The sequence below is a fragment of the Grammomys surdaster genome, unplaced genomic scaffold (assembly GCF_004785775.1).
Source record: "Grammomys surdaster isolate TR1022 unplaced genomic scaffold, NIH_TR_1.0 150, whole genome shotgun sequence".
Classification (NCBI taxonomy): domain Eukaryota; kingdom Metazoa; phylum Chordata; class Mammalia; order Rodentia; family Muridae; genus Grammomys; species Grammomys surdaster.
The window spans coordinates 5,794,273-5,816,833 of NW_021604608.1; the positions used below are offsets into that span (position 1 = coordinate 5,794,273).

Genomic DNA, 22,561 nt, shown 5'->3' on the forward strand with positions numbered 1-22,561 from the left:
GTAAAGACAATTAAAACTATTTAAATTTGTTTTAACCTTATCTGGTAGAGAATTTATAGCTCTGCTATGATCTGAATGTAAAGTGTCCCCCACAAGTCAACATGCTTGAATGCCTGGTCCCAAGAGGACCTGTTTTGGAAGGTTTTAGAAACTTCTAGACATAGAATGTACCCAACAACGTAGGGATATAGGGGACAAGGCTCAAGGGTTATGAAGCCTTGCTAGCTCAGGCTCCAGCTAGATTTCTGTCTGGTCATTTATGTATAGAGATGAGTATAAATTATCTTGATAGCCCATGCCCCCTCCAACCAAGCTATCATAATGACTGTATCCCTGTATTCCATGAACCAAAATCAACTGTTCTCCCCACACACTCTCAGTCACTTCTGCTAGGTTGGGGCACAGCAGTAAGAAAAGAAATGCATAAGTTTTTAGCATTTCCCAGGGGACAGAGTGCTTTTAGTTACTGATAATACATGTAACTGATTTGTCCTCAGTCTGGAAGGTAGACAGCGGTTGGTGGCTCTTTTGAGCAGAAGGGAGGACAGCAGGATCCCAGAAAGATTAATGTGAGATTGTGATTCAGTCAATAGCATTGTAGCCCAGCGGTAGAGCGTGTGCAAGGGCTCAGTTTGCACTATAAAAATTCAAACAAAACAAAAACAAAACAATAACAGTTTAAATTCCATACCTCAAACTATTGGGCTATGGTGGGCTCAGAGTGTGGATATCTTGTTATTAACCAGTAGAGAGAAAAACTGGGAGGTGGAGAACAGGGTCATTAAAAAAAAATGGTCTTCGTAACACCCAAATCTTGAAGGGAGGTGGAGGGGATCTAAAAGCCAGTAAACTTCAGTTACTGTTTCTGGATGAAGTAATGGAGCTTGAATTCTTTTCTTGTAAAGAAAGCAGAGGAGTGCTGCTTGCCAGCTTGCTCCACTTCTGCTTCCCATTCACCAACTGTTACACTCATTGTGGAGAATGCTTTTCAAGCTCTTGTATAGGTTCGCTTAATTAGTGTATCCATTTGCTTGACTTTTATATATATTCATTTAATTCTTTTGAATAGGAAAACTCTAAATTTTTTTCTCAGACATTTCAGCTATCTCTATAATATTGGATTCCATTCTAGAGGGTTGGTGCTGGAGTACAGATTGAGGTTGTGTCATATGTTTTGTGCTGTTTTGTTACATTTTACACATCCATTGATATGGGTTTGCTTTAAATTTCTCTTCTTCCGAGGCATGGGACATTGTGTTCTCTGTAACTCTTCCTAGAGGAATGTCTGCATGAAATCTAGCTAAGGGTCTTGTAAAACTTGATGTTGATTACTGCATGAACAGTTAAAGTGATCTCGTCTTGGCTTTGTGTGAATTGGACCAATGGAAAAGATATTCCATGTTCTATGATTGACAGAATTAATATTGTGAAAATGGCTATACTACCAAAATTGAGTTATGAATTTTATGTAGTACCTATGAAAATTCCAATATCATATTTCACAAGTTCAGAAAAACAATTCAAGAATTCATATAGAGCCAAAAATTGCCCAATGGATAGCCAAAGCAGTTCTAATTAGTAAGGACACTACGGGAGAGATATTACCCAGCATTAAATTACACTTATAGAGCTGTAGTTATAAAAATAGACAAGAAGATCAATATTATAGAGCACCACAAAACAAAATAACAAAGCTATGCCTGCTTAATATTTGAAAAAGGGGCAATGGCACATATTAGAAAAAGCCTATTTTACACATGCTGCTACAGAGCAGGGTCTCTGCCTTCAGGAGAATGACATAGATTCTTATATCTTACCTTGTACAAAAACCAATTCAAAATGGATCAAAGACCTTAATTTAAAACCTGAAACTTAAATATAGGGGACACCTTTCAAGATACTAGCTAAGGAAAGAAATTTCTGAATAGAACATCAATGGCACAAGAGCCCACTCTGAGTATCAACAGTTGGGATGACATGAAAATCTGAAGTTTCTGTACAACAAATCATCAGGGTTAATAGCCCACAGAGTGAGAGGATATCTCTAACACCCACTATGCATCAAATAAGGGGCTAATGTCTAGGATTTAAATATTGCAGAAACTAACTACCAAGAAAATAAAACTGCAAACCAGTAAATTGAAAAATTAACTGAATAGATAGTTGGTTTTTTCAGAGAAACACGGGTGGTCAATGATTATTATAAAAATGTTCAATATTCCTAGCTACCAAGGAAATGCAAATTAAAAATACTTTGAGACACTACCCTACTTCAGTCAGTATGGCTGCATAAAAATCATCTAACAATAAATGTTGAAGAGGATGTGGAGATAAAGGAACCATTTATTACTCACTACTGGTGGGGATGCAAAATTAATACAGATGATGAATAAATCAATTTGAAAATTTCTCAAAAAATTCAAAACAGAACTACTGTAAGACCCTACTATTTGACTCCTGAGGATAGAGTATTGCATGCCCTACCATAGAGATATTTACACTCCATATTTATTTCTGCTGTATTCACTATAGCAAAGAATTAGACTAATTCTCCATATATAGATGAATGGATAATGAGAATGTTATATATAGTGACTTTAGAGTGAATATTATTCATATATATGTAAATACTATTCAGTGCTAAAGAAAAACATAATCACAAAACCTGCAGGAAAATGGATGGACTTAGCATGTATAATATTGAAGGAGGTCACATAATCTCAGAAAGGAAAAAAAAGTATGTGGTGTCTCATATGCAGAATCTAGGCAATAACATTTGTATATGTATATAAACAAATACACATGTGGGTGCAGTCTAGCGTGGAAAAAAAAGAACAAGAAAGCCTACATACAAAGGGATGAGGAAGACAGGCAAAGGACAAGAGCTGTGGAAGGGGCTAGAAAGCTGATGGCTCTTCTAGTCCTAAGTCTGTTATGGGTTTTCATTTTTGTGCTTTAGGTAAGTCCATGATGTTATAGTAGACAGTATAAAGCCCAAAGCGAAACTCCAGAGCTTCTGTTTCAAATGGTTACTCTAACTGTACTGAAGTTCATTGAGTTATATAATCTTTGGGTGTGGTTAATTTCAATATGTGATTTATTTTTTATATCATTTCTATAACAAAGAATGAAGGTAAAAACAGAAATAGAGAGTAGAGGAAGCAAGCAATTCTTTCTTCCCTGAGATGTGGCTGAAAATTTATGTTTTAGAGACAGCCGTAGCTCAGAAATCACTAGTAAAGTCTCCAAAGGCAAGAAGGATAGAGAAGCTGTGGGTAGCAATGGAAGGTATTCGTAGACAGGCAGGAAAAAAAGTGCTAGGATATCTAAGGGGTGTGTGTGTGTGTGTGTGTGTGTGTGTGTAGGTGTGCTCTTCTGTGAGTACTTGTGTGGAGGCCAGAAGTTAGCTTTGGATAACGTTCTGTGATTTTTACATCTTTCCTTTCAAGACATGATTTCTTACTAAACCTTGATCTTGCAAGTATCTCTGGAGTAGGATTTAGTGGCCTTTGGGAATATACTCTTTGGGTGTTGGGGATTCAAACTCAGGGGCTCATGTTTGCAAAGTGAACATCTTACCCGCTGAGCCATCTCTCCAGGACTACATTTCTTAAAGTATGACCTGAAGTGGAAATTTCTAGTTGTGTCACTTGATGCTTTCCTGAAGCAGACTTATGTGATGTTTTGCTGAAACAGACCCTTGAGAAGACATGCAGTGTTTGGCGAGAGCATAAATAGGACTCAACAGACAGTGATGGTGCGATTGCATAGCCAGCCAGGCAATGCTTCCTTGATCTTGTGTTTTCTCCGATCTTCACTTCATTTAGAGAGGCACGGCAGAGAACTTCTGGTGTTCTAGCTGGTTCTCCTCATCTCTTTTGACTTATCAAAATTTGGTGGAAGCCTGGCTGTTTCTGCTGGATCATGCTGCTGCTGCTGCTGACTTGTGTTTCCTGACACTACTGAATTGGACTGCTGGTATCACAGCAAAGAAGATTGGAGTCGCCCCAAAGAACTACTTCTAAACAGGTCTACATTCCCATTGTCCTATTACCTATCTCCCCACCCCCAACTTTGGCTGCTAGGCTAAAAGGGGGGACAGTCAAAATTTTTGAGAACCCTTATTAAGGTAGGTTTTGAAAAATCTAAGCCTACAATGGTCCATGAGCTTCTTGGGGTCCTGATGTCCATTTAAGGGTCCACAAGGTCAAAATCACTTTTGTAATTATAATAACATGGTTTTCTTTCATTCTCATCTCTCATGCTTCTGTGAGGATACAGTAGATTTTTCAAGAGGCAGCACACTGAACAAGAAGCAAACATGCATCTAGCTGTTTCAACTAGATAGGCATGATGAACTTGGAAAAATGTAAATTGTGTACTTTTCTTACTATATTTTTGAATTCGATGTTTTCCAAATAAATACATTATTTATATCAACAGTCTTTTCATTACTATTTATTTTGAGATAGAGTCCAAATAGGTAGCACAGGCTGGCCAGAACTCACTGTGTAGTTCTGGCTGACCTGAAGCCTTCCATCCTCCTGCTTCAGTCTCCTGAGTGCTGGCATTGTAGGCATTGGCCACTTTTGCAGTTTTCATTATTGTAAATGAAATCCACAAACCAGTTTTTTAAAAACAAAACTCAGGTTCAATTTTTAATTCAGTACATACCCATCTATATCACACATTAGTGACAAAGACGCCTCTCACTCCCCAGGCCTCAGTTTGTGTGTATAAGGAGTTGATACTGACAAGCAGGAGACTGATGCGCAGGATGATCTGCCCAGAACTGAGGAAGAATTAAGTATGCATTTAGGGGGAAATTAACTTTACAGACTGTTGGAGAACATGGAGAAGGGTGTTGTTCTGTCCGGAGAGGAACCTGGAATAGCTTAAGGAGTCAGGAGGGACTGCTACACACAGAGAACCCTGGGATAGTCAATTTTCCGTTTTAACCCATTTGTGAGCTTAAATAATTGCAACACTGCCATCTAGTGCTCCACAATGAAAAGATTTAACACCCCCACCCCCAACTTGGTTTATACAGATCGTTCCAGAATTGAATACTTTTTGGATTAAGTAGCTCCACCTGCTTTGCTGATGTTTGTGTCTCCAAGTATGTAATTTTAAGTGCCTTAAGGGTCTCCTCATCTTCTGTGCATATTTAAGCACTTCTTCTTAGGGTTAGCATTTCCTCTTCCCCTCTTTATGCCCTTGTCCCTGAACAGGGAATGGTTCAGCTCAGAGTTGCAGAAATGGAACAAGTAACTTTTCCTTGTTCAATTCATTTCTCCAAAGAAGGTTTAAAATAAACTTTTAATTTCAGGTTGTGTTTGTCTTAAAGAAAAGTTTCAATGTTAGTTCAGAGAGTCCTGAAGGATACCCCTGTCACGCCGTCTCTTTGTCACCAGCAATGTACATCTCTGTGCTGTGCCCGCCCATTAATATCCATTGGTAGAAATAACCCACAGTTAGGCAGGTGGCTGTGCATTTTCAGAAATAGAGATCTAGGGATCAGCAAGGGAAGTAAAGGGGAACAAGACAAGATAGACTACAGCTTAGAGCTTGAATTGGCATCATACCCCTCCATTGTCATACCAGAAGCTGAAAACCATAAACCAATGCCTTCAACACCCTTTGCCCCAAACACACAAGCACACACAGAGATGGGGAGGGATTGGTTAGGGGAATACTCTAGAAGAATTATGTAACTTATGAGCCATGCCCATGTGCTACATTAAAAGAGAAAAGATTAACTTGGTCATAATGTAGGGAGATCCAAGTCTGTTAAGAACAATGGAGAGAGCTGGGCAAAGAAAGCCTAATCCTTAACTTAGACAACATGACCCAGAGTCTCGTCACAGTTGTGGCCACTGGAAGGGGGCCCTCCAGCCTTGAGCTCTACTTTTTTTTTTTTTTTTCACTTGTTTGCTCTCTGAAGTTCTGGTCTGGGATCAGAGGTCACCGGTCTCTACAGCTGCTTAGCTCCTCTGGTTAAAGTCCGAAACTCCAGTTAGCTCTTGTTGGTGGCGTTGAGGATTCTACATCTGTAACCATGGCTTTCCCTGTGGGGTTTGGATGGGGAGCAGCCACTGCTGCCTATCAAGTAGAAGGTAGGAGAAGATGCTTCTCCCACACTGGGGCCGCAATGGATGCTGGTGGGTTCTGTATTACTTGGGAGGAGGGTGAAGTGAACAGGCAAAACTAGAAGAAAGATGCTAAAGCCTATAAATGGAACTTTCTCTTTTTAGAAGCCACATCCTTTTCTCTCCTTCCTCTGATACATGAAGTGGTGGGTGAGGGGGATGTGGACGGGATGCAGCTGCCTTCCACTCAGTCTGGGCTATCTGAAAAGTCAAGTTTAGGTCGGATAAGCTGCTTCCATGATTGGGTTCTTGAACAAATTTGCTAAGTGTTTAGAAAAGACTTTTCCCTCCACTGGCTAGAAAAGTGTTGAGTAAATTCCTTCCAAGGGCTCTTCATTACTTGGGAAACATGCTCTGCTCTGTTCCATGTGAGCCAGAGCTTAGCACTATCTTGAACATGTCACCCATTTCCTGAGTTAGTTCATAAGAGAGGACTACTGAACTATCAGATACAATTGAACTTTCAGGTAGGTGCAGGTGGGCTTCATGTCTTAGCTCCAGTCTTTGTCCTCTACAGATGAACGCATGACGTCATGATATGTTCCACCTGCCTCCCCCACACATAACCTGTTACCTGCAAAACAGAAAACTTGGATTTACTTTTCTAAAACACATGTATCCTCTTGTCCTACAACACAATGAAGAATTCTTTTCTTCTTTATTTGTTTATTCTTATCATATATATTACATCCAATCTCAGTTTGCCCTCCTTCCTTTCCTCCCAGTTCCCTGCCCCTTAACTTCCTCTCTCCCAGATCCATTCCTCCTCCATGTCCTTCTGAAAAAGAGCAGGCCTGCCAGGATATCAACCAAACATGGCCTATAAAGTTGCAATAAGACTAGACACATCCCCTCATATTAAGGGTGGACAAGGCAAGCCAGTGAAAGGAAAATGATCTCAAGAGTAGGCAAGAGTCAAAGACAGACCCCACTTCCACTTTTAGGAGTCCCACAAGCCTAAACTACACAACCATAATATATATGCAGAGGGCCTAGGTCAGAGTCACGAAGATTCCCTGGTTGTCTCTATGAGGCTCTGTGAGTCTGCTTAGTTGATTCTGTGAGTTTACAATGAAGAATGCTTAACAGCCATCACAGTCAAAACATATATGTGACCACAGAAGTGTGTGGTGAAACCCTGAGTTAAACAAAGATAAAGGGTTTCTTGTAGTTTTCTATGATGCCAAGCTTAAGCAACTAAAATGTGTTCTCTGATTGTCTCAGAGGCTAGCAATAGCCATTTGAAGATGAAATCAACTAAGTTGTATTGGGGTAGGGTATGTCTCTGATCAGGTAGTACCTTATATCCTCACACAAAGAAGGAAGTTTGGACACAGAAAGGGACACAGGAGAACACCATGTGACAATAAGTATGGAAATTGGAGTGACATAGCTGTAAGTGAAGAAATCTCAGGGTTCAGTGTCCATAACCAGGGGACACCAAGAACAAGCCAGAAAAGCCTGTGTAGTAATGGTCCTAGTAGCAGCAGGTCTCTGTTGACCCCTTGAGTTTGAGCTGCTCTTTTAAAAGAAGATACAGAGGTCAGATTTCTGTGATTTCTCCTCATTGCATGGGACTTTCTTACAGAACTAAGACAAAACAGAAACAGGGCAGTCAATGAAATAATTTCTGATTGTATAAAGCCTGTATAACTGCCTATCAGTTACCATGAGGAGTTATGTGGAAGCCTGGAAAGCTACACAGAACACCAGAATCAGTGTCATTTCACCTAAAGCTTAATGAATGAGAAGGGAACAATTTGAACGGGGGACATTTTCTAGGAAGAGTGACAGAGGACAGGTTTATCTCTGCACAGACTAGGCTGCTTTGGTCCCTAGCTGTTAATTTCTGCAAAGACGAATAGGAACCTCTGCTGCTCTTGCTACTACTGCCATATGCAAGACATCTCCATGGGAGGATGAGTGCTATGATATAAAGGTCCTTTCAAATGATGTCTGAGAATGCTTTGGTCAACAGGGATTCAGTGCCACATCTCCACTAAATTGTCTTCACTTCTAGATAATTTGCATCTGGTCAGGTGGATTACAGAAAGGGTACCCCTCTCTCAGGGCAAAGGAAATGATCTTTGTACCTTTCCTTTTTGGAAGGGAGGCCTACCAGCTCAGGGAGTGGGTGTCATTTTTTTGGAATAGAGTGAGTAGGCTAGGTGCTAGAAGCCTTGAGTGCTGTGGTTATGATGATGGGCTCTGGAGCTAGACTTTGTGATGCAGGACCCACTTCTGCTTCTTCCTACCTTGGTAAATTTGGCAAATTATTTACTCTCCCCCTTTTTAAACTTTCATATTTTGTGTATGTGGCTGCTTTGTCTACAGATGTGACTTACGGTTCAAAGCTTCTGATTGATTGACAGCCTGGCTTCTAAGATTGCCCAAAACTTTGTTAGTTTAGTGTCTTCCGACAGGGATGTTACACCCAGAGACCACTCAACATCTTTGGTTACTTCACATAACCAGCCCAAGGCCAAACTGGTCAGCATTCCAGCAGGAATGGGCAAGGACTCACAAGACCCACCCCTAGTTGAAGCGCTACATGGAGTTGGAAGCTTTGGAGAGAGGGAGAATCAGTTTTCTTCAGAAGATAAGCCACCTGAAAGATTGCACATATATATGTATACATATATATACATATATATATGTGTATATATATGACTCATACTGATTTGTATCGATAGGAGCTGTATATATAATATACAATATAAATATTATAGCTGTACATATATGATATTACATAATATCATATACAGAAGAACAGGAGTTTAAGAGGAATATAGTGGTGCCATGGGCAAAGTTGGATATGAGCAAAATACATTGTACTCTACTACGATTTTTTAAAAATAAATAAAATCATTTTTTAAAGAAATTACTCTTAGGTTGTAGTTATTTAATGTAAGCTACATTTCAATTCATTTTATTACAAAAGAGCTTTGGGTGAAATTTTTATTGATTTCAGGTCTTCTTTCTTAGTTAGCCTATTAGTTTTGAAAGCTAACTGAAACCTTGGCCTTGCTACCTTGTCACCACTCTAATGAGCTTGTTTGGTTTCAATGTTAGCTTCAGAATTTACAGTGTCAAATTAATTAGATTATATTTTATATCTTAAAAATTTTAGGTTTAGTTATTTTATGTATATGAGTGTTTTACCTGCATGACAGTATGTACACCAACTACATGCATGCCTGGTGCCCAGAGGTAATAAGAGGACATTTGGATTCCCCCAGAACTGGAGTTACAGACGTTTGTGAACAACCATGTGAATGCTGGGAATTTAATCCCATCTTCTACAAGAACAGCAAGTGCTATTAACCAATGAACCATTTCCACCATTCCTCTATGCTCTCCTTCCAACATTTTTTTTTTAACTATTGTAACCACAGTGAGGCCACTTGATATACCAAGAATACTATATTTGAGACTCTTGAGTGGGTATAACCTATTGGGAAGAACATTATGGTAGATGTTAGGAAATTATGATAAGAAATTAAAGTACTCTTCTTAAAGAGAATACTTATGAAAAAACTTATCAAACTCAACCAATTAAAAATTTAGGCAATAAAGAAAGTCCATCAGTATAAAAGTCCATCTGGCCTTGGTATTTGGGGCATGATGGCAGTTAAGACTCAGAGTCGCTACAAAAGTATCTTATTAAAAAAATTATCTATTTTTGTAGTTACTCTGGCAATACAGCTGTAGTCCACCTAGAGAATTCCTAAAAAGACAGTCTCAAACTTGTTTATTCCAAAAATATCTTCTTTAAAATTTTTTGTTATTTTATGTGTATGGCTGTTTGGTTGCATGTTTATTTGTCAGTATACCATATGTGTCCTTAATTGCCATGGAGGCCACAAGAGGGCATCAGATCTCCTGGAACAGGAGTTACAAAGCAATTATGAGCTGCCATGTGAGTGCTGGGAATTAGTACCTTTAATGACTAAGCAGTTTCTCCAGTCCCAAAAGACTCTTGAGGAGTTTAGATTTAACTGAGTTGTTTTTATTTAATCCTTTCCTAGACTCTGTCTAGTAAAAGTTGTTTAAATAAGGTGAAAGATCTCAAAACACAAGTCTATGGAGCTGAAATTTGATAGAAAACTCACCCATGACCCCATATGCTGCAAATATCAATGGGTCAGATGGGTCCTTCAAAACTGTGTTTGGTGTTCCTAGGCTTCCTGGTTTTGTACTGAAGACCTCACCTTTCATGACAGTCTGATAAGAGGGAAACTTTAAACAAATCAATTTTAGCAGAGTTTATTTGAGCAAAGAAATGATTTATAAATTGGGTCATTCTCCAATCCAGCTAAGATTCAAAAACTCCACTTAGTGATGTGACTAGTCAGTATTTAAAGACAGAAAAAGAAAGTGATATACACAAGTAGTCTAGCAACAGTCAACATTTGCCTAATTTGGGCATGTCTGAGTAGTTAGCAGCCTGTGACTGGCTAAGTTCTTGACTGCTATGACTGTCCAAGCCTTAGGTATTTGTCATAAGTACATACTCCTTCCTTAGAGAGCTTGCATCTATGTATATTAACAGTTTCAGACCAAATCCTGTTAACATTCTGCACTTTGTAAAATGGGGGATAATTATAACATATACTACAGAACAGTAATGTATTGTAAGTGTTCTGTGTTAATATATCTTCTAGGTACAATCACATTTAGGGGCAGGGACAGAAGGATTACTGAGGACCACCCACTACAGAACTCTATAGATAACTTGATATAAGTCAACAATTCGTTTTGTAAGTGTACAGGGGATGTCTTAGTTAAGGTTTTACTGCTGTGAACAGATACTATGACCAAGGCAACTCTTACAAGTACAATATTTAATTGGGGCTAGCTTACATGTTCAGAGGGTTAGTCCATTATCATCAAGGCAAAAACATGACAACATCTAGGAAGGCATGGTGCAGGAGGAGCTGAGAGTTCTACATCTTCATCTGAAGGCTGCTAGCAGAATACCGGCTTCTAGAGTGCTAGGATGAGGGTCTTAAAGCCCACACCCACAGTGACACACCTAATCTAACAAGGCTACACCTACTCCAACAGGGTCACATCTTCTAATAGTGCCACAAACAAATCATAATAGTGGGTTTCAGTCACCAACATCCAGTTTCATTGTGGACCAGGGGCTACCTTTGCCAGACTATCCTGTCCTTTTGTGTGTCTAGAGGCAGTCTTTCCCATGCCCTTCTGCACTGAGCTTGGTATAGCCTAATGTTAAAGACTTTGTTTGTGGCCCCTGTCTGGCCGTTGTATGTTAACACTTTATCAATAGATTCTAGACTGGGGAACTTGACCAATGTACTTGTTCAATCCTCAGTCTGTTACTGAATGGCTTCTCTGTGCTTGCTTGTTAGAAGTGCTGGGTTTGAATTTTACTTCACACACTTCTTAGTATAACAAGGACATATAAGATATGCATTTCTCAGCTTCCTTAATTATAGAATATGAAGTAGCAATGTTCTTTCTATAGATGTGGTCTGAGTGAGTTTATGTAATTGGAGCACTAGAATGCCTGTCCCACAGTGCTCAGAAACACTACCACAAATGTTCCTACCAGCAACATACTATCATTTTTCTTTCACTTTGGGCTATGCTCAACCCAGCTTGAATTTGAGAGCAGAGAAACATCATATGCTTCATTTAGGGGGAATGCTCATGACTTGCTCTAACTATAAGTTATACACTATATACTCCTTTCTTGTTCTTGAGTCTTTCTATGAGAAGGTGTTTCATCTTCTTGTCCACTACCGTTTCAAAGGTCCCGTAGACTGAGGTATAACCCAAATTCAAAGATTTTTTTTTTTCAAATAAAAAAGTGACAAGCTGACCTCGGCTTTTAAAGTCAGGCCATGCTGATCTGACTAAGCCACATTTGGACTTCCTGCATCTGTAATTGAAAGTCACAGCCATTGAGCAAAAAGGAGGGATGCATGAAAGTGGTATTTGGAAAAACAATTTAGCAATTCAGTGACTTTGCTCTGAAACACCTTCATACATGTCTTTTCGCCAAACTTCAAAGCATGGTTGTCTGTGTAGGTGTATTCGTTTTCATTCTCTTGGGAGCACTGTGGGACTCCTGTACTCAAAATTGAGATGTCCTGGAGCTTTGATGTGGAACAGAGGGCAGTGTCAGCATCTTTGCAAGTGGGTCTGATGGAGAAGCTCAGGGCCTGGCCTTCTGACCACCCTTCTCATTATATTCGGACTTGATTATATATTTTACCAGAACCATGGCCTTCCTCCTGTGCCTCTTATCCCTTCTGCTTCTCTTCTGGACACTTCACTCTTTATGATTCTAAAGAAGCATTTAATGTTTATTATATAATGGTTTGCTGTGCAGTGAGTTGGGCCTCTTGGAGGAAGGTACAATATAAATCTCATAAATAAATAATAAATAAGTGTTATAAGCAGGAGAGAAATTATGCATTTTAGGTGAGTTGTAAAGAACATTGGACGACCTATAAAATATATTTGTTGGAGTAAAGAGATAGGGAAGGAAATGCAGACAATCATTTTACATACAGAAGTGAGGCACGCCATCATTTTGTACATAGAAAACTCACAAAGATTTTTAACCCTGCAGGAAACTGACTCTGTGTACTCTTCTGGGCTAGATGGCAGGTAAGGAACAAAGCTGGGGGGCGCAGCTCAGTGTTCTTATCCTCTGCATGCCACAGAGGAACTATGAGAACAGCATTTAGAACCTGAGTCTATGGTTCTTAGAAGCTTATAACTGCAGGTGATTTTGGAGAAGGCTCTTAAGGAGTAAACATGATCTGTAAAACCCTGCAAGTCCTGAGCAGAGTCCAAACTACTCCATTATGGCCTTCTAATGGATCTGGGGTTTGTGGTTTTAAAGGAGGCAAAGGACCCTGCTTTATGAATGCTATTGTGAGCCTTCCACGCTGCCTTGTATCCATGTTGTACTTACTTTTGATTTAATGGTGACTTTGGCTTTATGATTGAAGGAACAAGGGTTGATCTTGGACAATTATTGGTCTGATTTACCAAAGCTAGAATTCTACAGTCAAGAGGTTTGAAGAAATGTTTACATTTAAAAGGCAGGAGAATGAGTAAGACAGTTATATGATAGGATTTAGGCCATGTTTATAATGGCTCTATATAGGTTGTTTCAGTCATATCAACTTTCACTTTTCTAACAAAAAATAGAAATAGGTTTTTTTTCACTTTAAAAAAAAATACCTGACACAAGCAACCAAAGTTGGGAAAGCTTTCTTTTGGATCATGGTTTCAGAGAGATTTCAGTCTGTCCAGGTGGAGAAAGCATGGTAGCAGCAGTTATGGGGGAGATACATTGACAAGGCCAGGTAGCAGAGATTGATGGATAGGAACCATGGGCATGTACTACTTCCAAAGGCTCATCACTAGTGACTGTGATTCTACCAGCTAAGCCCCACCTCCTAAATATTCCACAGCCTTTAAGAAAAAACAAACCTCCAGTAGCTGGGGAGCGAGAGTTCAAAACATGAGCGTGTGGACGATGTTTCAGATTCAGGCAGTGATATAATTTCATTCTTCTGTTCGTAAACTTGAGATCTACAAAACTCTCAATTTACCTTTATTTTTCTACCATGCCATGAGATTAACAAAGAAAAAAAAATGTAGGTGCAGAGAAGAGTGACTCATTAGCTGATGCAACTCACCAACCAGATGCCAGATGCAAAGAGTAGATTAGGAGACACAGATGGTGGGGGGAAGGGGGGAAACAAACAAGCCACTGGGTCTCTGCTTATAATGGTGGTGGGAATTCACCTTTGGGCTCAGGAGAGTGACCAGCTCTTCAGGAGGATATCAGGTTTTACTTATTGACTATGCAGCACTGAATTGCTTGATTCTTTGAGACCCAGATATTTTAAGGGCAAAATTGCTAATCTGATGTAATATGATGCCCACCACTCTTTCTACCTGTTGCTTAATTCATTCTAAGAATAATGGAGAGTGTTTCTTACATTTTTTGCTTCTTCTTTGGGTTACTTCCTTAACCTTTTCTTCCACCTGAATGTCCTTTAGTTGTATTAGGGATTTGGTGACATTTATGACTAGAAAAACATAGTATGTGCACACAATGAAATACCATGCAGCCTTCAAATGGAATCAAAATGAAAAACACTATGTCAGCATGGGGAGAAGTGGACAACAGTATACTCAATTAAAAAGGATGGGTGTGGAAAAAGGATGCTGTATGTCCTCATCATGGTCTAAAACAACTGAACTGTTAGGGAGGGGAATGGTGGCTGCAGACATTAGGGATAAGGGGAGGGTGACAGTGATGGTCAATATCACGAGGACATACTAAAGCAGGAATAATACATTTTAACATATAGCACAGTAAATGTATTTGAAAGCTGAGTGCTGTACTTTTCAAAACTGCCAAGAATATGCATTTCAAAGTTCTCATGTTAAAATGTATGTATGTAAAGGAACTGGTTTACCCATGAAATAGTCACAGGTCATAGCATTAGATTATAGTCCACACATATATGTAACTATAATTGTTTATTTGGAAAAGACAAAATAAAAAAGAACTAAACAGGGAAACATGATAAAAATAGAAAAGAGAAGAAATAGAAAACTCATAAAGCAGTAAAAGAAATAAACTCCAAATATATATATATATATATATATATATATATATATATATATATATATGTAGTATCATTTTTGAGACTCTTTTTGAGACAAGGTTTTGCTGTGTAGTTTAGGCTAGCTTAAAATTTGCTACCTTGAGATCATGGCTCTTCTGGCTCAGCCTCCTGAATGCTGAGATTGTAGATGAGGACCATAATATACTTTTTTCCTATTTTTACTTATTTTTGTTCTTTTCGTTCATATTGGTTGTTTTCATCCAGTGCCTGAAGATCTTAAGGTGAACTAATGCTGATTAATATCAGGGTATAATCAGACTTCCTTTAAACTATAATGATATCATCAACTGAAACTCGGTTGCCTGTAAAGTCACAGAGTTCTGTTTGTTAGTTGAAGGGATGGACAGTCAATTCTCACAGAATGAAAAGTTTATATGGAAGAACTAGCTACGATTTCAATTACAAATCACCAAATGGAAAGGTTTAAAAAGTTTGTGTTTACCTCTGTGGTGCACTTTCTCTCCTTCTGTCCCCTTCTGTTTCTGTCCCTGTCTGTCTGTCTCTGTCTCTATCTCTCCCTTTTCCTCTCCCTCTTCTCTTTCCCTCTCCCTATCCCTCCCCTCTTCCTCTCTCTCTCTCTCTCTCTCTCTCTCTCTCTCTCTCTCTCTCTCTCTCTCTCTCTCTCCTGCCCCATTATGTATGTTAGAATCCTTCCTAGTCACATTTATCACTCTCTTGAAACATTTCTTATCATGAATTTGAGGTAAAGGTAGTATTGTCTTGTTGATGGAGGAGATGAGCCCAGCTGGCCATCAGTAACACAGATGGTCCCTGGATTAATTGTCAGGATAGGAGGCCACGTCTGCTTTCCCCAGTGCTGGCTGCCTCAGAGGTTGTCAAGCAGAAGCTTCCCAGTCTTCGCAGGCTTTCTCTAGCGTTCCTACTTGAGTACTTTGTCTTAGGTTTTCTGACAAATTGGTCCTAGTTTATTTTTATTTTCTAGAACTACTTGAGTAAATGTGGTGTTCTATTGGGACCATTTTAATGTAAGCTCAGTTGTGGATCTCTTATTTACTGTCATTTCAATGGAGTGTGAGAGGGAAAAGAATTAAATATGTATGTTCTACTCTGTTTTGAACTTGAAATCTTTATTAACATAAATACAGACCTTAATATAATATTCATTTATGTATAAGTCTTTATTAAGATGCATTAACATATGGGAGCACCTCATAAGGGAGGAGATATTATTCAAAATTAATGAACTGAACGAGTTAACCTCTTCTTTTTGCCATTATATTCTCCTGTGAGCACTAGGGCACCCACGTCTGACAATTCTCTAGGCCCAGGCTTTTGGGGTGATGAGCAGTACTGCAGACAATGTGTATTGTAGCCTCTCCACTAAGTTTGTAATTAGACACTTGAAACCTCAGTGTGAGTCTTTCATTGATGGGCCCCCTGCCTTGCTAAAGAAATCCAGAGGCCGGACTACTTCTTCCCATTCTGTATGAGGACAGCCTGAAGATCCCCCTACCTTGAACCAAGAGGAAATCCTGACTCTAGTCTGACCAAGTTGGTACCCAGGCCTCATACTTTTAAGACACTTCGACTGTGGTGGTCTATTCTAGTAGCCTGAAGAAACTAAGATGGGAAAATACAGAATCAATGGAACTTCAGACAGTCTACCAGTAGAAGGCAAAATGTTCAATGTGAAGAAACCCACTCAGAGGTGGTGACAGTTTCTATGTCTGAAAGAGCCCACGGATCTTTGGATTTGTTTCTGGGATCAGTTACTTGGTCATTACATTTGTTATAATCTCTTACCTCCTCTATTTCTGAATGCACAGAATCTTCATGTACCGAGTCTTCCTGTTCCTTAGTTGGCTTCCTAGGGAGTAACAAAGTAACTATTGCCAATACTACTGGTTATATGGTATTTGTTGATAAAGCTCTATCTTTCTGCTTGTACATTCTTTTGTATTAACAAGGATCTGAATTGAATGTTTGCTTATCATATATGTTTCTATAAAAATTATATTCTACAAATAATATAACTGTAGAACATGTAAAACATGTAGCGAAAACTCAGTTAAAGATTTGCCAAGCAAGGATCTTAAAATTTGGAATATACATTTTCAGTTCCTCTCTCACATTCACAGAAATATAGGCACACACAGTTTTGTTTTTGTACCAGTATAGCAATGGTCTAAAAATGGGCTTAGTTTTATTAAGATATATATAAATAACTTCATAACACATAACATGTTTTTTTTTCTGGATAAGGTACCGTATTCTCTGCATTTTACTTTTCCCATGCCCTCATTTCCGTGTTTATCTTTTATAGTAGTAGCAAGGATGTTATACAGAAAGCTAAATGAGAGTCAATGTATTTAACCTTGAGCAACAAGACACAAGTCATGGTATCTCAGTAATTTATTTGAAGTATGGGTTCTACATATTGGCCCATGTTTGCTCATGAATTTTTTTGTCAGCAATAAATCCTTCAGCTAAGATTTGAATTTGCTTGTTTGAATGTACTCCAGCACTGATTGGAGAAAGAAAGTATCAGTGTTTCTGTCCCTTCTTCGGCTTCCCCATCTCACAGGGCTTGCTGTCCAGCTATGTTCATAAATTCACAGATAACGTGATGCTGTGACCTTTATTAGAGCATCACTAGACCCCAGAGCCAGCAGCATGGAGTACATGCAAAAATTCCTCCTCTTATGCCCATGCCCCACATTACTCATTTTTCTCTGGCTTGTGCAAACATGTTTTTCTCCCCCCTCTCTTCATTATTTTTATTTTCCCATTAGTTTTAAAATATATAGTCTCTTCTTAGTCTCCTTCCTTCCTTATCATCCTCCTCTCATCTCTTCAGTACATCACCTCCACAACTATCTCTTACAAGTCTACCGTCTTCTAAGTCTTCTTATCTACCATCTGCTATTGTGAGCTCTGATGGGGCACATATTACATTTGTACCTTACCTCTACCGCTTACCACTTGTGAAATCTTGGGTAATATCTAAACGTTGGAAGCTCCACTTTCCTTGTTATTCTTTATTGGTACTTTATTCTTTAACCAAAATGCAGCATGTGTGTCTTTTTTAATGTCATGACCTTCATGCCTCTGTACCTTTGCACATGCTGTTCTCTTTGCTTGAATGAACATCTCACTTTGGCATGAAGATGCAGAGGACAAAGGTCCAGGTGTTCTCATTTTCAAGCTTTGGATTTTCTGCTCTGTCGCTTTCTGGTTTGTCCTCTGTGTTAGTATTTCAAGAGTGTCACTGGGAACTTAGTAGTGATGGGGGAAGCTTGGTTCTGGTACTAAGGAATCCCTCAAAAGTAGCATTTTAAACTACATACTATCAATGGATTCCTTTCTTACAAGTTACATTTTATTTATTTGGTGTGCATGCGAGCATGCCTATGTGTGTGCGTGCATGCATGCATCTCTCTCTCTCTCTCTCTCTCTGTGTGTGTGTGTGTGTGTGTGTGTGTGTGCAGTTCATGGAAGTCAGAGGACTACCTATAAGAGTTAGTTCGCTCTTTCTACTGTGTAGATCTCAGGTATGTAACTTGAGTCATCAAACTTGAAGGCAAGTGCCTTTACCCACTATACGCTAAGGATATATTCCCTAATAATCTTTTCTTATACTATTTAGGGCAACATGGACACCAATCCTTTTGACATGGGAGTATTTGAATATAACTCCAGGCTTCTGCCAATAACCATTATTATTCTTGTTGGCCATATAGATATTGTCACTACGTGCTTATATTATGGATAGACTGTGTCTATTGGCAGAAGCTGGGACCCTGTTCTTCTTTCATTACTCCTTGTGGTCCCCTTCTTTGGGGTGCCTGAAGCCGGCATAGCAGATCTGTCTTGATGTTGCATCTTTCTCAAGGTGTCTGTTTTTTCTTTCATTAATGTAGATAATCAGAGTTTGATTGTAAAGTGTGCCTGGGCCAAATACAAGGGCTTTTAAGGTTGTCTGCTGTTTTGATTATCCAGGCCACTGATCCTCCTTCCTTAGCATAGATAAGTGAGAGTGAACTGGGCTGAAGACTTTTAAGCAGAATCAATTGACAAAAATAAATGAGATTTAAAAATCATTTCAATTACCGTTAAAAAAGGCATTTCTTTTAATTTAAAAATACCTTTTTATATTTCAAAACTGTAAATATATTTGGTTTTAAATTGCTTCAAGATGGAAAAATATTTTCTATGATGCAGGATACTAGTGACAATATACATTTAAGGAAGTAATGAGAAGAATTGAAAATAAAGATGAGAGGTCAGACAGCTTCAGGTTCAATGTCAAATCTTACAACCAAGCCAATGTTTCATCGTGGTAACAGTCAGCATACGAGACACTTTAAATTCAGAAAACCTCTCTCTATTTCACAGGCTACCATTGTTTACCCTTAATAAACAATGGTCATTTAGAGAAGGTCATTTCTGGAATGTAAACTTAAGAATAAAAAGATTACTTCTTGGGCTCAGCTTCATATTTTTCCCATGCACCACTGAATGCAAGGAGAAATGTATCCACATGCCACTAGACTGGGAATTTAGGGGACAATTCCTCAAAGGAACAATGTTGTAAATGGGAGTCAGTGTCACAAAATACCCTTCAGGTGCATAATGAGATAAATAGATTTCAGAGGTTGGCTTGGGAATTAGAAGCATAATGTAAGAGGCAGTGATGACTTTCTGGGCAGGTGACACATAAACAAGGCTTATGAAACATTACCCATTTTACTTTGGGATTTGCTAAGCTAAAGCTTTAAGTTTCCCATAGCACCTATGAATAATCATTTAAATATAGGCTTTGAGACTTGGGGAAAAAGTGCATTATTTACTCTAAAGACAAAAATCTTTCTTGGAGTTATTGCAGTCCGTCATGCAGATGCATAACTGGGGAATGTAGAAAATGCAACATTTTCTCTTGATAGCCCATTACTTTATACATCTCATAAATTATTATCCAGGGCTAGGGAGTAGTTGCAGTTAGGGGCTTGCACCAGTGATGATGGAACCAAGTGCAGGGCACTCCTGGCCTTTCATATGGTGAGCTTCTGCAGATTTTTTTTTTGGCTTTTTGCCTTTAGTATTGTGTGAAGAAGTGGGAGGAGTAAGTGATGAGTAGTCTATATAGTTTTGGTTTGACTCTGGCTTAGAACTTGACAAATTTTGGCCGACAGAAATTCCTGCTATCCAGTTGGCTTGCTGAAGGGAGAACTGAGCAGTTCTCAATACAGGCACTGTACTGATGAGGTTAAATATCTTCCTAGGATACTCCCAAGGTTCTCTTCATGGCTCAAATAAAGCCCAAATGAGGCCATACTAAAGCTGTGACCTGGTTGGCTTGTTGTTGAATAATGACTTTTCTCTTATTTGGAGAGAAAAGATTCAAAATGATACAGAAAATGTCTCCATGTTGAATCAGAGACCTAGTTTCCCTGGCAAGGGCTGAGTAATTAAATTATGACTACTTATTCAGATTGATAATGTATCATTATTAGTTTATGGCAATTAGGCATATTTTATGGAGATTGTAGCTTGGTTATAAACAGGTGAATAAAAGGATCATTTCAATAAAACCTAAGGGGCAGAGGCAGGCACATAATTGTGATATGAAATGACAATGTTTCACAATAAACATACTACTTGAGGAAGACTGAAAGACTGTCTGGCAAGAGTAAAATGAGTGAGTGATTGTGGTGTCTAAATGGCATCTGAAGGAGAAAGGCTTTTAGTTTTAGATTAGTTTAGTTTTGGGGGAATGACATAAGAGGTGAGTATCAGCAAACTAAACATTTTGTAGAGAAGGCACAGAAGTATGAATCTTTGAACAGCCTTTGGGGAAAGATACAGTCATGGCCCAGGAAGTAGGCCAATGGTTTTGAATTGAAATGCTTTAAAATTTATGTAAATTACTTGGAGTTCTTCTAATTGTTTGGAACGTTATTAAAGACTACATAAGGAGAACATTTGCAAAGAGCATCTGGGACTAGATCCTTTGAGAAGTATCCTGGATGACATTTTGCACTTGGATTATGCTTTGATGACTGGGTGGATGTTGGGATCTGAAGCCAAGTGTGTGGAATACATGCATGGATGATTACCATTCCTGGCTAATGAGTTAGTGTGAAGAGTCATGTGCAGTAGGTATTTGGTAGTGGTAAAATACTCATAAGTAGAGGAAATAATAGGATTAATTCTACATGTAAGAAAAATGGAGGCCTGGAAAGAGATGTCAGGGCATTGCATGCAGTAGATGAGGTAGATGATAAAGATGAACAGTTGAAGTTGAGAGGATGGGACAAAAAGGATACAACAAAAGAATAGAGACATCACTGATGGAGAACCAGAAAGCCATGTTCGTGATGCAATTTGGGCCATAGAGGAAATAGTAAAAGACTAATAGGCACCTTGTGATGGTTTTGCGATATTTTCTTGGCTGATGAAGCTAACTAGGGGTTAAAGAAGCAGGTTTGGATGTTGGAAAGATGATACATATGGTATAGGTTCAATTTGGCTTTGATAATTCCTATGGGGGTTTCTCAGTGTTTAGGAGAGAGTTGAAGATTCATATCTCCTTTTTAGGTTAGAGTTGCAACTAGTCATTGTGTAAAGCACATGACTGATGTGATAACTGAGAGAGAATGCATATAATGAGGTTGTGTAGGTAAAGAAGAAGAGAAAAGTTGGGATGTTTACAAGGTCATTTTAAAAGAATCTTGGAATGGGTAAAAAGAATGTTATAAATATTCTAGTCCAGTGGCTAATATGGTTTTAGGCATCAGAAAGAGTTTTCCATATTTACTTCAGAATTCTCATAGATATGGGACCCAGATGGCACTACATTGATTGAAGGTGGAGCTAGAGAGTATTTGGGCCTGTCCACTTAGAGTTTCCTTCTTCATTTTTCATTCCTGACACGGTAACATTCCTCATTTCTAATGGGCATGGTTTTAAAACTCAACATACTTTCTGTGTTTTATAGAAGCTTGACGTGATCAATGTTACACAAGGAATTAGGGAATGAGAAAAATGAAGTGATGTGATAAGTCGTTCAGGTAATAGGCAATGGAAGGCAATATGTTCTTCTGCCATAGTTGTTCAGATAGGTGAGCTCAAGCACAAACGAGCCTTCGAAGCTGGAATAGTCGAGAAATGAGTTGTAGAGGTGATAGATATTGAGAAGATAAGACCTGAGAAGCTAATACAACTCAGGTTCTTGCCTATTTAAAACTCAGAGCTAACACAGCCTACAGAATCAAGCAGGACTCTTAAGGGTGCATGGAGTCTGAATCAACAATCAGGAAACCTGTATAGGTCTGAACTAGGTCCTCTGCATATATATAATGGTTGCATAGCTTGGTGTTCTTATGGGACTCCCGACAGCAGCAGTGGGGCTGTCTCTGATTTTGCCTGATCATGAGACCCCTTTTCTCCTACTGGGTTGCCTTGATGATCCTTGGTAAGAGGGTATGTGCCTAGTCTTTGTTACTTGTTATGCCATGTTTTGTTGATATCCCTAGATGCCGTGCTTTTATTTTTCCTACGGGGCAACAGAGGAGGAGTGGATCTTGGGGAGAGGGGAGCAGGGAGGGGGCTGGAAAGAGTGAAAGGAGGGGAAACTGTAATGAATGGGAGGAAAAAACCAACCCTCACAAAACAAACAATCAAAAAACAAACAAACAAACAAGCAAACAAAACCAACCAACCAACCAACCAACCAACCAACCAACCAACCAACCAACCAAC

At 39.0% G+C, this 22,561-nt stretch overlaps 1 protein-coding gene across 1 annotated transcript in view; it reads left to right on the forward strand.

Annotated features, from left to right (window-relative positions):
• Positions 1 to 6,016: 6,016 nt before the first annotated feature.
• LOC114619500 (cytosolic beta-glucosidase) overlaps positions 6,017 to 22,561 on the forward strand; it is a 127,228-nt gene continuing 110,683 nt past the window's right edge. The window contains exon 1 of the mRNA XM_028765336.1: positions 6,017 to 6,116. Coding sequence (XP_028621169.1) covers positions 6,059 to 6,116 — 58 coding nt within the window. The 5' untranslated portion in view covers positions 6,017 to 6,058. The remainder of the gene's footprint in view (positions 6,117 to 22,561) is intronic.